The sequence below is a fragment of the Hemitrygon akajei genome, chromosome 18 (genome assembly GCF_048418815.1).
Source record: "Hemitrygon akajei chromosome 18, sHemAka1.3, whole genome shotgun sequence".
NCBI lineage: Eukaryota > Metazoa > Chordata > Chondrichthyes > Myliobatiformes > Dasyatidae > Hemitrygon > Hemitrygon akajei.
The window spans coordinates 6,241,887-6,254,846 of NC_133141.1; the positions used below are offsets into that span (position 1 = coordinate 6,241,887).

The window sequence follows — 12,960 nt, forward strand, 5'->3', positions numbered from 1 at the left end:
TTCATTGTTAAAATTAATGAGACTAACCTTCTACAAAACAAAAATCAAGATGTATGAAATTCACCAGCTGCCATGCTGGGACTTGAACTCGGGTCTCGATCAATAGTGCAAATATTTTGCCTCAATAATCTGAACATCACGCAGATCAGCAATGAAAGGCGAAGGTTCAATAGTGTTTTAAAATCTCATTCTGTTGCCTTAAAAAATACTCGCAGGCTCAAACGGTCATGAATGATCAGTGCAGTTTATTCATCACAGTACAAAAATAAATAAAAATTAAAAAAATTTCAACGTAAAATACAGCTGTCGCTGTTTACAGCATTGTGACACCAATATCCTTAAATTCACACACACACACACACACACACACACACACACACACACACACACACACACACACACACACACACACACACACACACACACACACACACACACACACACACACACACACACACCAAATAACACCGTTTGGTCAACAGAGATTTTCACTTGTTTTTAAATAACAAATTGCACTGGAAACATCTTCATATATCAGCACTTCCAGAATGTACAACTGAAGCCCATATCTGACAGACTTCCTGTGAAAATGGCACATCTTTTGCAGACTTCGCAATCCCCTGATTCAGAGAAAAACAGACACGTGCATCCGAAAACGGCAAAAAAACCTCCCTAACCCTAGACTCCATATTGATAAATACTTATTTGAAATGTTTAACCCCCTCCTCCCCCCCAAAAAAAAAGTCCAAATACTTGACATTTTCCTTAGGGTTTTTGTTTCCATGACAAGTGGCGTTCTTGTTGTGAGAGTCAGTTGTACTAAAATGATGTCAGGGACACCGATAGATTGCATGCACAATACCACTGGAGCGAGAGAGAGAGCGAGAGAGAGAGAGAGAGAGAGAGAGAGAGAGAGAGAGAGAGTGAGAGAGAGAGAGAGAGAGAGAGAGAGAGAGAGAGAGAGAGAGAGAGAGAGAGAGAGAGAGGCAGAGAGCGAGAGAGAGAGAGAGAGAAACATGCCGTTTTTTGCAGGACCGATTTTATATTTGTTCTAAACAGTTTTAGCAGCATGGAATAAATATCTTTTGTACTAGACCCCAATGGAACAAAAGAACAAAAAGGGTACACACTCAAGTAAATCGAGCTGTCTCGGCAGATGTATCGGTGAGTCTTGGAAGCGCCGGCAGACCATCACCGGTCCAACCCTATCAGTATCCTGCTTCGCTCGTCTTGGCCGCTCTCGTTCTTTAGGTCAGCGAAGACCTGAGTAAAGAAGTGAGGATCCGCATTAATTTGCAACATTTTCGCACTCATGGCGTTGATTATACTGAGACAGCGGTCCCAGAAAGCCTCTTTACAGCTCTCCACTAGAAAAGGTTTGAGCGGGTAGGAGATCTCGTTGCCCATGTAGGAGTAGGACAGGTAGAGGCAGGTCAGGAGGGTGGCTTGCAGTTCGTGCTCGGTGGCTACCTCCGAGGAAATCACGTCCCGGCACAGCATGTAAACAAAGACCACGTTAGCCGGCGTGATGAAGCCCTGATCCTGCCAACCCTGGAGCAGCAGCGAGCGGTCCACACTGCGCAGCCACAGCACCGGGTCGGTGGGCGACAGGTGCTTGAGGCGGTAGCATCTGCGGCAGAGGAACTCGCTCAGGCACTTCAGCAGCTCACTGGTGGAAGCCTGGACAATGACCCTCTTGGGAGAGCTGGAGCTACCGGACGTCCCGTGGGGCGTTTTCTTTACCGAGGAGACGGTGTTCTTGCTGCTGGGCAGTTGGTTAATACGCTGGGCCGGGGCTTGGGTCTGGGCGAAGGTGGAGAGGTTGGCGCAGGAGAGTGACTTTTTCAAGTTCTCGTTGTTGAGGTGGGTGACGTTGTTCTGGTAGTTGTTCGGGTTGACCTTCTTGGAGTTCTTCTTCTTTGTGGAGACGGCCACGATGCGCTTCCAGGGCAGCACGGAGATGATGGAGTGGCGCTTGAGGTTCTTGTCCTTGGAATTCTTGCTGTTCTGCACGGCTGTGTACTGACCCACCGTGCCCGAACCATCATCGAAGAGAGCCGCCTTCCTGTAGCTGGGCGACAGAGAGAGAACGGTGCCCATGGCTGCCCGGAGATGTGGCTGGCGGGGCTGAGGACGAGAGGAGCTGGGAGGATGGCCGTGTTCCTTTGTATGGCGTCGCCGCTGGATGAAGCTGCAAGTGCTTTGGCGGAGTTCACTCTGTCTGGGCAGAGGATGGAGATCCTCCTCTCCGGACCTTGCAGATGGGCACCGCAGCGCGTTCGATTTCGGTGCCAAAAGCAAACATCAGGCTTCTCCAGACCCTCTGCAGCTTCTGGGAAGAGCAGGTCTCCTGTGGGTTGGAGGCGCCGCGCCTGATGTACTGTGTTTATTGGCGATGTATCTTCGTGATAGAGGAGGCGTGCCCTGCTGCAATTAACCGGCAGGACCTCTGGATGTGTCCCGGAGTCAGGCGAACATCAGCTTTCTGCCTCCTTTTCGGTATTTTTTGAAGGAGGGCGGGCAAGATGTGACACAGCCCGGCCCAGTGTTTACGGCTTCTGCTCTCCCTGCTGGACCAGTATCTGCCCTCGAGGGATGGAGAGTGTGCCCGTGTTTCCTCTAGGCGAGCGGCTGCATGTTGAAGTTCTTCCTCTGGAATTGGGTGAGAAGGTGAGCTCGGGACCCAGCGGCCTTTCTCCTCGTTTCCCCCTCCCTCTCCCGCCCTGAAACTGCTGCTTCCTCACTGACAAATGGTTTTTTTTTCGCACTCTCTTCGCTTTGATTCTCCGCCTCCTTTCTACCGCGCCAGTCACAACACCCTACCCAACATACAACGAGGAGGAGCGTTTGCAATTTAACCCTTTCGCTACCATTCCAGCCGTGCCCATTAACTCGGCTGAGGTTGTAAATTCTGATGTGGGCGCCCAGTAGATGACCAAAGGAGTAAATCCTCCCGGAAAGAGGTACTTCGGGAGTAACTGAGGACGCCGAGAGCGCACGATGCTCCGGTCGGCTCCCGCCTGGTGATTACCCATCACCCGGAACCTGAAGACTGTGCTTGATGTTTATGGGTCGGGCGTGAACTGACTGACATTCTTCCTACGTTGCGACAGGTGCTTGCAGATCGAGATCGGAAGCATTTTGGGGCCACGTTGACATTGTCAAAGGCACCATATGAAAATACAAACCCTTCCTTTGCCGGACTGATTTGCTTTTCCCATTTTTGTATGCGTTCATTGAAAACACTCAAGTGAGAAAATGGTCTTCAAATAATACCAATCTATCATGGAGCTTCCTCATTCAGGGGTGGGGGAGAAGGAAGGGGGAATAAAATGCAGACAAGAGCTGCATCTACAGTGCAAAATGATAAGTTTACGATCTCTACTTTCTCACGTCTATCCAGCTCCAGAGATTGCCCAATAATTTAGGCAAATGAAGCTGTAAGTGGGTTCTGATGCGTGAGACAATTGTTTCGCAATTAGTGGATTCCAGGTTGGTATTACTGACACCGGATCTTGAAAAGATATTCGGCCCCCACAACTATTTTCACATTTTACTGTCTCATTTTCAAATTTTTAAATATACTGAAGTAGGAGTTTGAGCTTATCTACAAAACGTTGTGCATCATGTCAAATCAAATGAAGTATTCTAAAACTTGCCAACAATTTACTGAAAATTAAAAAACCAAAATTCTGAGGCTGAAAAAATATTCATCCCCTTTGTAATCACTACCCTTTCCTCAGGTGCAATACTGTATATTGCCTTACCAACTCATCCAATTTGTTGATGTAGAAAATTGGAGGATCACCTGAATAAATAGCTCCTCTCTCTGTAAGGTAAACAGTAAGGTAGATTTTCAACAGACCAAACCAAAATGAAGACAAAAGAGCATTCAAGACAAGTCAGGGAAATGATAATAGAGAAGCACAAATCTGAGGGAACGGTATAAGAGCATCTCAAAGGCACTGAACATACCTCAGAGCTCATGAAAAAGTGGAAAAAATATGAAACCACAACCACACTGCCAAGGTCAGGCTGTTCCTCTAAACCTAGTTGCTGGAGAAGAATTGCACTTAAGACCATAGGACCATAAGATATAGGAGCATTTGGCCCATCGAGTCTGCTCTGCCATTCAATCATGGCTGATCCAATTCTTCTAGTCATCCCCACTCCCCTGCCTTCTCCCCATACCCTTTGATGCCCTGGCTAATCAAGAACTTATCTATCTCTGCCGTTTTTTGCACCTATTTACTTGGTCTCCACAGCTGCTCGTGGCAACAAATTCCACAGATTTACCACCCTCTGACTAAAGTAATTTCTCTGCATCTCTGTGCTAAATGGAAGTCCTTCAATCCTGAAGTCGTGCCCTCTTGTCCTGGACTCCCCTACCATGGGAAATAACTTGGCAATATCTGATCTGTTCAGGCCTTTTAACATTTGGAGTATTTCTATGAGATCCCCCTCATTCTTCTGAACTCCAGGGAATACAGCCCAAGAGCTGCCAGATGTTCCTCATACGGTAACCCTTCATTCTTGGAATCATTCTCATGAATCTTCTCTGAACCCTCTCCAATGTCAGTATATCCTTTCTAAAATAAGGAGCTCAGAACTGCACACAATATTCCAAGTGTAGTCTCACGCGTACCTTATAGAGCCTCAACATCACATCCCTGCTCTTGTATTCTATACCTCCAGAAATGAATGCCAACATTGCATTTACCTTCTTCACTACTGACTGAACCTGGAGGTTAACCTTTAGGGTATCCTGTACAAGGACTCCCAAGTCCCTTTGCATCTCTGCATTTTGAATTCTCTCCCCATCTAAATAATAGTCTGCCGGTTTATTTATTCCATTAAAATGCATGACCATACACTTTCCAACATTGTATTTCATTTGCCTCTTCTTTGCCTATTCCCCTAAACTATCTAAGTCTTTCTGTAGGTGCTCTGTTTCCTCAACACTACCCGTTCCTCCACCTATCTTGGTACCATCAGCAAATTTAGCCGCAAATCCATTAATCCCATAGTCCAAATCATTGACGTACATCGTAAAAAGCAGTAGTCCCAACACTGACCCCTGTGGAACTCCATTGGTACCAGCAGCCAGCCAGAATAGGATCCCTTTATTCCCACTTTCTATTTTCTTCCGATCAACCAATGCTCCACCCATGCTAGTAACTCCCCTGTAATTCCATGGGCTCTTATCTTGCTAAGCAGCCTTGTCAAAGGCCTTCTGAAAATCCAAGTACACCACATCTACTGCATCTCCTTTTGTCTACCCTGCTTGTAATCTCCTCAAAAAATTGCAGTAGGTTATTCAGACAGGATTTTCCTTTCAGAAAACCATGCTGGATTTGGCCTATCTTGTCATGTGCCTCCAGGTACTCCATAATCTCATCCCTAACAGTCGATTCCAGTAACTTCCCAACCACTGATGTCAGTTTAATAGATCTATAGTTTCCTTTCTGCTGCCTCCCACCATTCTTAAATAGTGGAGTAACATTTACAATTTTCCAGTCATCTGGTACAATGCCAGAATCTACCGATTCTTGAAAGATCATTGCTAATGCCTCCACAATCTCTCCAGGTACTTCCTTCAGAACCCCAGGGTGCATTCCATCAGGTCCAGGAGATTTATCCACCCTCAGACCATTAAGCTTCCTGAGCACCTTCTCAGTCATAATTTTCACTGCACATGCTTTACTTCCCTGACATTCCTGAATGTCCAGTATACTGCAGATGTCTTCCACTGTGAAGACTGATGCAAATTACGTATTCAGTTCCTCTGCCATCTCTATGTCTCTCATTACAATATCTCCAGCATCATTATCTATTGGTCCTATATCTACCCTCAACTCTCTTTTATCCTTTATATACTTAAAAAAGCTTTTAGTGTCTTCTTTGATATTAGTGGCCAGCTTCCTTTCATAATTCATCTTTTCCTTCCTCATGAAATTCTTAGTTTCCTTCTGCAGGTTTTTAAAAGCTTCCCAATCCTCTATCTTCCCACTAGCTTTGGCTTCCTTATATGCCCTCTCTTTTGCTTTTACTTTGGCTCTGACTTCACTTGTCAGCCACAGTAGTGTCCTTCTAAGAGAAGCTACACTGACACCAACAGTCACTCTGAGTGAGCTGCAGAAGCCAGTGGTTGTAACTGGAGATGAAGTTCGTGGCTTCACAATCTCCGAGGTCTTGCACAAAAAGGGTATTTAAGAAAGAGTGGCAAGGAAAAAGCTCTGTCTTTAAAAAAGCATTTCCTTGCCCGTAAAGACTTTGCAAAGTGTCACTTAGAAGATACTGTAAAGATGTTGAAGAAGGTCTTGTGGTCAGATGAGACTAAAGTGGAACTTTGTGGCCTCAACAATAAGCAGCATATGTGGTGTAAATCTAATAGTGCACATCAGCCAGGTAGCACCATCCCTACTGCTAAGAGTAGTGGAGGTAGAGTCATGCTATGGGGATGCTTTACAACAGCAGGGACTGGAAATCTGGTTGGGATTGATGGGAAGATGAATGCTGCTAAATACAGAGATATCCAGGAATAAAACCTGCTAGCCTCCATCTTAAACTAGGGAGGAAGTTCATCTTTCAGCAGGGCAATGACCAAAAGCCCACTGACAGAGCAACCATGCAGTGGCTTCAAATGCAGAAAATTGATATCCTTGAGTGGCCCAGTCAGAGTCCTGAACTTAACCTGACTGAAAATCTCTGGCAAGACCTCAAGATTGCTGTTCACCACCACTCCTCAAATAACCTGGCACAGCTTGAACAATTTTGCAAGGAAGAATGGGCAAATTTTGCTCCATCACATTGTGCAAAGCTAATAGAGACTTATCCAAAAAGACTACTAGCTGCAAGAGGGGGTTCAACTAAGTACAGAGTTAAAGGGGATGAATACTTTTGAACTGCTGAGCTTTACAATTTTCTCTGTGTATGGGGGCGCTACTGTGAAAAAAGAGCATGTGATTCACAAACAAAAATTTTCAGTTAAATTGATCCAAATCCTAGTTATAATACTCATTTACATGAACAAAGTGTTGGGGGCTGAATACTTTTGCAAGGCACTGTAGAAAATGAACTGAAGATCTACTGGTTTGCAGGTCAGGTCCCAATCCTGAGTTCCCCTCTTAGGGTTCATTTATCTGGAACTGCACCCAGTTACCTTTCCCCCAATCTGTGTGTACTTTGCAGCCTTTCGGCCACACAGCTATTCACTCCACTCTCAATTTGGTTCCCAATATCAGACCCAATCCCACAGAGTATATTTTGGCATTACATTAGCGTTCATTAAATCAAAACAGATAAATGTAGTGTAACGTACCACAGATGATAGAAATCTGAAATCAAACAGAAAATACTGGAAATAAAATCAATAAGACCATGAGACATGGAAGCAGAATTAGGCCATTCAGCTCATCAAGTCTGTTCCACCATTTCATCATGGCTGATCCATTTTCCCTCTCAACCCCATTCTCCTGCCTTTTCCCCATAAGCTTTCATGCCCTGACTAATCAAGAATGTATTGACCTCTGTCTTAAATACACCCAATGACCTGGCCCCCACAGATGCCCGTGGCAACAAATTCCACAGATTCACCACCCTCTGACTAAAGAAAGTTCTCCTCTTCTCCATTCTAAATGGTTGTCCCTCTATTCTGAGGCTGTGCCCTCTGGTCCTAGACTCCACCACTATGGGCCTTTCAACATTCAATAGCTTTCAGTCAGATCCACCCTCATTCTTCTAAGTTCCAGCAAGTACGGGCTCAGAGCCATCAAACGCTCCTCATATGATAACCCTTTCAGTCCTGGAATCAGTCTATTGACCCTCTTCTGAACCCTCTCCAACATCAGCACATCCTTTCTTAGATAAGGGGCCCAAAACTGCTCACAATCCTCAACAGTACCTTATATAGCTTCAGCATTACATCATTGCTTTTATATTCTAGTACTCTCGAAATGAATGTTAACATTGCATTTGTCTTCCTCACCACCGACTCAAACTGCAAATTAACCTAAAACTGCTTGAGGACTCCCAGTTCCTCAGATTTTTGAACTTTTTCTTCATTTAGAAAATAGTCTATGGCTTTATTCCTTCTACCAAAGTGCACAACAATATACTTCCTGACACTGTATTCCATCTGCTGCTTCTCTGCCCATTCTCCTCATCTGTCTGTCCTTCTGCAGACTCACTGCTTCCTCAACACTACCTGCCCTTTCACCTATCTTCGTATCTTTTTCAAACTTGGCCACAAAGCTACCAATTCCATCATCAAAATTATTGACATGTACCATAAAAAGAATAGGTCCCAACACCAACCCCTGCAAATAATCTCTAGTCACCAGGAGCCAATCAGAAAAAGACTTGTTATTCCTACACTTTGCCTCCTGCCAATCAACCAATGCTCTATCCATGCTGGCATCTTTCCTGTAATGCCGTTGGTTCTTATCTTGTTAAGTGGCCACAAGTGCAACACCTGTAAGGGTGGAAGAGAATGAATGGTTCAGGTAGGGGACCTCTCAGAACTGGGAGAGTTTAAAAATAAAAAAAATTGTTTGCTAAAAGGGATGGAGCCAAGAGAGTAATAGGAAAGGTCCTGATCAGGTGGAGACTAGTAGAGACTGATGACTGTGGTGCTGGCTGAGAGGTCAACGTAAGTCTGGTGGACATGCATGCAGGATGAGATGAATGCAACTGAAATACCAGAATAAAAGGGAGAAGGAAAACAAAATGAATGATGCAATGATGATATAGAAAATTTGAATGGCTGATTATCTGAAACTTCTGAATTACTGTGAGGACAGTTTGTCACTGGATAACAGCTGGGGGGGGGAACAAATGTCATTGTATAGCACAGGTTATGGTACTGGTAGGAAGAGGTCTGTCATTGTATAATACTGGGGTACAGTACTGGGACCAGGTCTGTCACTGTACGGTAAAGTACAGGACCAGAGGGGATGGGTCTGTCACTGTACACTGCGGTACAGTACCAGTGGGGATGAGTCCGTCATTGTGTAACACTGGTGCTGTACTGGTGGGGTCGGGTCTGAAACTGTACATTTTTCTGAATAGTTTAAACAAAATTAAATGCATTTCTCATGAGTGGCCCATAGATGTAGTTTGGATTGTTGATCTGTCCATCCCTGCGAAGGTCTTCTGCAGTACTGCATTGTAGCAAAGGCACTCTCTCTTCCCTGTGACTGGATGCTCTCTTCTGTCAGAATAGGACTTATTATTGTCACATGTACCAAGATACAGTGAAAAGCTTGTCTTGCATAGGGTTTATAGAGATCAGATCATTGCACAGTGCATTGAGGTAGAACAAGGTAAAACAATAACAATGTCAAATAAAGTGTAATGGCTACAGAGGAAGTACCATGCAGGTAAACAATAAAATGCTAGATCATGACGAGGTAGATTGTGAGGCCAAGAATTCATCTTATTGTGTATGATGTCTGTTCAAGAGTCTGATAATGGGATAGAAGCTGACTTTGCTTTGCTGCTTTTGTACCTTCTAGCCCATTGGGAGAGAGAAGAAGAGAAGCCTTGTGGATGGCTGCTCTCTTTTGTTTGGTGTGAGTTGTACCTCAGAAGATGAACAAATGCTCGAGCCTAAACTACCATGTGTTGAGTGGTGTTGTTGAGGAAGAGTGCAATAATTCATCTTTGCCACTTGCTTAACGCTGTAAATTGTGTCAATGTAATCTTTGACCTCAGCCAACCTCAGTCCTTGTGCTCATCAAGAGGTGAAAATAATAACAGTAGCACCAATCAAATGCCATCTGATTGTGAAATTTCAAGGGTAGATTAAAAAAAAAAGAAATAACTGGGATCACGCCAGGAAAAGCAACTAAAAGGAAAATGAACCTATTCACACATTAACATAAAATAACTGAGTAGCTGGACTTTAGTGACATCCTCTCCTTAGGAAGTGTTCAGCAGCTTCAAAGAGTGTGAGATTTGGTTAAAAATTTTAATTATTATTCTGCACAAAGCTGTATGTTTCAGAAGCAGAAGATAGTCTAAGACAAAGGGCAGTGCCTTATCCTAACCCTCACAAGCACAATATTTTGGAATATCTTAAGCTTCTGAAAATTATGATATAAATACATGCCCGTTTTGTACACTTGCATATAGAATTCAGCACATTTAACTTAAGTTCTAATATCTCTACACCATCAAGATAATACTGCAGGTATATGCAAGCTTCAACACACATATCCTAATGTTGGCATTAGACAGTGGTGATATGGTGAATCTCTTCTCTTGAAACTCATTAAACCATAGCAAGAGTAGGCCATTCAAAACCTGCTCACTCAATCAATTGATCAAGGATGGTTATCTACATTCAGGACTTTTTTTTCTGCTTTCTCATCATAATTCCTGGATCTTCTTAGCCTCAAGAAAAACATCTGGTCGTTTGTGAATATGTTTATTGTTTTGATGTCATCTCATTCCTGCATAGCTTTTCCTTTTAGTTTGCTCCTGGACTCCTTGGCCATCAGGAACATTCTTCCTGCATCTAGCCAGTGCAGTCCTGTCAGAATATTGAAGGCCTTTATTAGATTTCCTCTCATCTCAACTCTCCTGAATCAATCGAATCTTTCTTTACAGTTCAATCTCGCAATCCCAGAAGTAATTCTGGCAAGTCAAGTTACCTAAATGATTGACCATATTGTAATTACTCCTAATGAGTCCTGTGCAACTGCACCAACTACAGAATTCAGTATTTATTGAAATAGCAGAGATATCTTCACTTATCTTTTGACTTGAATGTCATCAATGATGTACATTAAACTGACTAAAACCTTGCTTTGATTTAACATGCATTTAAACATCCGCCCTTTTCCATCCAAAGCAATTTCAGGACGACGATCCGATCACATTATAAACTGTAACACACCACACACTCTGTTCAGAGTGTTTATTCTGAATCGTGAAATCTGCAGTTCGTAGTAAAGACAGTTATTGATTATATTCCCTGAATGTTAGTTATTGCGTTTGCGGGGCAGTTACCTTCCAAATGCTGGAGATACATTCTGCTACAGATGATTGTTTCATTCTTGCTTTTCAGGTTGAATTAAAAGAGATCACGTTTGCCTTTGAGATCAATGCAAAAGATACCATAACATCATTTAAGAGGACCACTCCGCCACTGTATTCTGATCAATATTTATTTCTCAGCAAATATCATTAAAATAGCATTCCAGGTGATGAACGATCTAACTTTACAGCATATAAAACTCATGCCTCGTTTTCTGTAATCATGGGTTCAGAGAGGGATTATATAAATGCAAAGTTTTTTTGCCTATTAATTTGCGTGCATATTAGATTTACTCTCAAAGTTCAAGCCACATACCTTGGCAGCAGTGAAGTCTACCTGTCTCCAGGAAAGAACTCACAAAATGAAAGTTTTCCAGATGTTATATTTATAATCATTTAACATGGTCATGTGTGCAAGAATATTGCACGTTCTAGGTTAAACTGACAGTGATTAGATAAAAGGGTTTCATGTTTTGCTCTTTTAATTTGGCGTTTTGATCTGGTGCTTTATTGGAACATGTCCCCGTCAATTTCTAGCCTAGTGTATAATTATTTCAAAATATTATAATATTTTGATTGGAGAATCACTTTGCACCATTCTCCAAATATTTGTAATCCCACAAGATTACAAGTGAAAATAATGTGCAAAATGTCTTAATTCTTGGTTGATTTATTATGATTATTTTTGATTAATTATAAACAAGACACGATTAGATGTTTAAAGATGCCCACATCAGATACTGATTTTAAATAGCATTTAGGTCAATTGAGGAAGTTGGTTTTGAACCTATCTTTACAAGAATAACCGAAAATAAATAATTATGGAAATTATCAGCAGTTAATTGGCCATTTTAAGTCTGCGCGGCTTCAGAGCTTCGAACACGCTTCTAAAGTGGAACTTCAGACTAGGACTTTTCACGTGGTTTTCTGCCCACTGCTAACTTCAGCAACATGAGATAACATCTTGAAGAGGAATGTCCTGAGGTTAATTCAGACACATCATGGGTTAATAATTGGCTCCGCCCCACGCCCACTCAGCACATTTTCGTTCAGTATGGAGATGAGCCAGCGAATATAATCAAGCAAAATTATAATTCTCTCTGCAGCCTCTCTGACAGCTTGGGGAACAATGCACTCACTGGCAATCGGCTCATTTAGTCACAGGAAAACAAAGGAATCAGAAAAAAATAACGTAATTTGCATTTTTAAATAAATAAACGAAGATCGCCGCTCCCGTTTTACAAAACCCCGAGAGCCGCTTGTCCTCTCCCGATTTTAGGGGATAATAGGGACATTTTTCCCATCAGCTGCTTTATTAAAACAGGTTTACTGATTCTCCAAACTTTTTTAAACAATGCATTAGCTGGCAACTGAGAGAACTTCGTGTTTTTAGCCTTTTAATCGATTTCGTGCATGATTTTTTATAATTGATATTGGTACTATTCACTTCCGTAGATGGTGCACAGACCCGTTGAGTTCTTCCAGAATTTTGTGTGTGTTGCTTTAGTGTTACAGCATCTGCAGAATTTATCGTGTCTATTACTTATATTAGACCCGCTTCATCCCGATTTTAATATAGATAGTGGTTTAGATTGTCAGATCGAGCTTGGATCCCATTTTGCTGGGTAAAAGCACTTTGTGTGGATTTCATGCAAAGAGGCCATCCGCTGGCTACCGCAGGAATAACAACTCAATCCCTCATCTCGAAACCACGAACAAACTTCTAGAGGAACTGGGGCGCGCAGCATCCCTAGGAGGAAAGGAATCGTGGACGTTTCGGATCGATACCCTGCAAAGGCTCCTAATTTAAATGATCACCTTGGGCACGGTGCTTGCTGGTGGTGTATGTGAGGCAGACTTTCCCATAAAAGTTTGCCGCAATATGTCTATTGATACTTAAAATGTAGTGTATGCTTGATA

The 12,960-nt window shown here is 42.9% G+C and overlaps 1 protein-coding gene across 1 annotated transcript; it reads right to left on the bottom strand.

The window, feature by feature from the left end:
* Positions 1-228: 228 nt before the first annotated feature.
* LOC140741045 (cyclin-dependent kinase 5 activator 1-like) lies at positions 229-3,032 on the bottom strand. The gene has a single exon (XM_073070704.1). The coding sequence runs from the start codon at positions 2,098-2,100 to the stop codon at positions 1,192-1,194; it is 909 nt and encodes a 302-aa protein (XP_072926805.1). The 5' UTR covers positions 2,101-3,032; the 3' UTR covers positions 229-1,191.
* Between the last annotated feature and the right edge of the window lie 9,928 nt (positions 3,033-12,960).

Coding starts and splice junctions, on each gene's coding strand:
- LOC140741045 (XM_073070704.1), bottom strand. CDS start 2,100: ATGGGCACCGTTCTCTCTCTGTCGCCCAGCTACAGGAAGGCGGCTCTC.